Here is a 645-nt window from a genome sequence, read left to right on the forward strand (position 1 = left end):
CATGTACGCTCTACTGGTGAAGCAGATCTTGATGATGTTATAGACGGCGCAGTCTACCATTCCCATCGCAACCATCGAACATACATTGAGCAAACAATACATGGAAGGAGGAGCACGAATACTTCCTATGATGGGAGATGCGACGAGGAAGAGAAAGGGGACAAGCCCTTGCAGCATTACAGTAAGAAGGGCGAGTCAGGGAAAGTTAGAACAGGTACAAGCGAACCTCAAAAACAATCCATCTCTGATTATTCAAGAGTTGCAGAGAAAATTATGAAGGATGAGCAATACTTCAAGCTCTCAGGGCACACTCCAGCTAGAACTGCTTCCCTGCCCCCAACAGAGACTCATGTTGGAAGGCATGTGCGATCAGGGTCAATGCAACCTGATCTATTGAGCCCAAATGGTGATCGGGCGCATCCAAGGTTGCCAGATTATGATGACCTGGCTGCCCGGGTTGCGGCGTTGAGGAAGTCATGATGACCATGGTGAACTATCTGTTCCCCTTTTCCGACTTGAGGGGACTCCTTTTCCCTACTAGGATTGCTTGTTTTTCAGTTTTCCTAATGTAAATCAAACATAAAAGTTTAGGCCCCATTTGGTATTATATTTATTTTTCTTTGTATTTTTATCTTTGAAAACATG

General features: G+C 44.8%; 1 protein-coding gene across 1 annotated transcript; it reads left to right on the forward strand.

Annotated features, from left to right (window-relative positions):
- Window positions 1-3: 3 nt before the first annotated feature.
- Window positions 4-623, forward strand: LOC110034379 (the record flags this gene model as incomplete). Its single annotated transcript, XM_020738648.1, has 1 exon — window positions 4-623. A coding segment is annotated over one exon (477 nt), but the record flags the coding sequence as incomplete, so codon positions are not given.
- Between the last annotated feature and the right edge of the window lie 22 nt (window positions 624-645).

This window comes from Phalaenopsis equestris, unplaced genomic scaffold (assembly GCF_001263595.1).
Source record: "Phalaenopsis equestris unplaced genomic scaffold, ASM126359v1 Scaffold185754, whole genome shotgun sequence".
NCBI classification, from domain to species: Eukaryota; Viridiplantae; Streptophyta; class Magnoliopsida; order Asparagales; family Orchidaceae; genus Phalaenopsis; species Phalaenopsis equestris.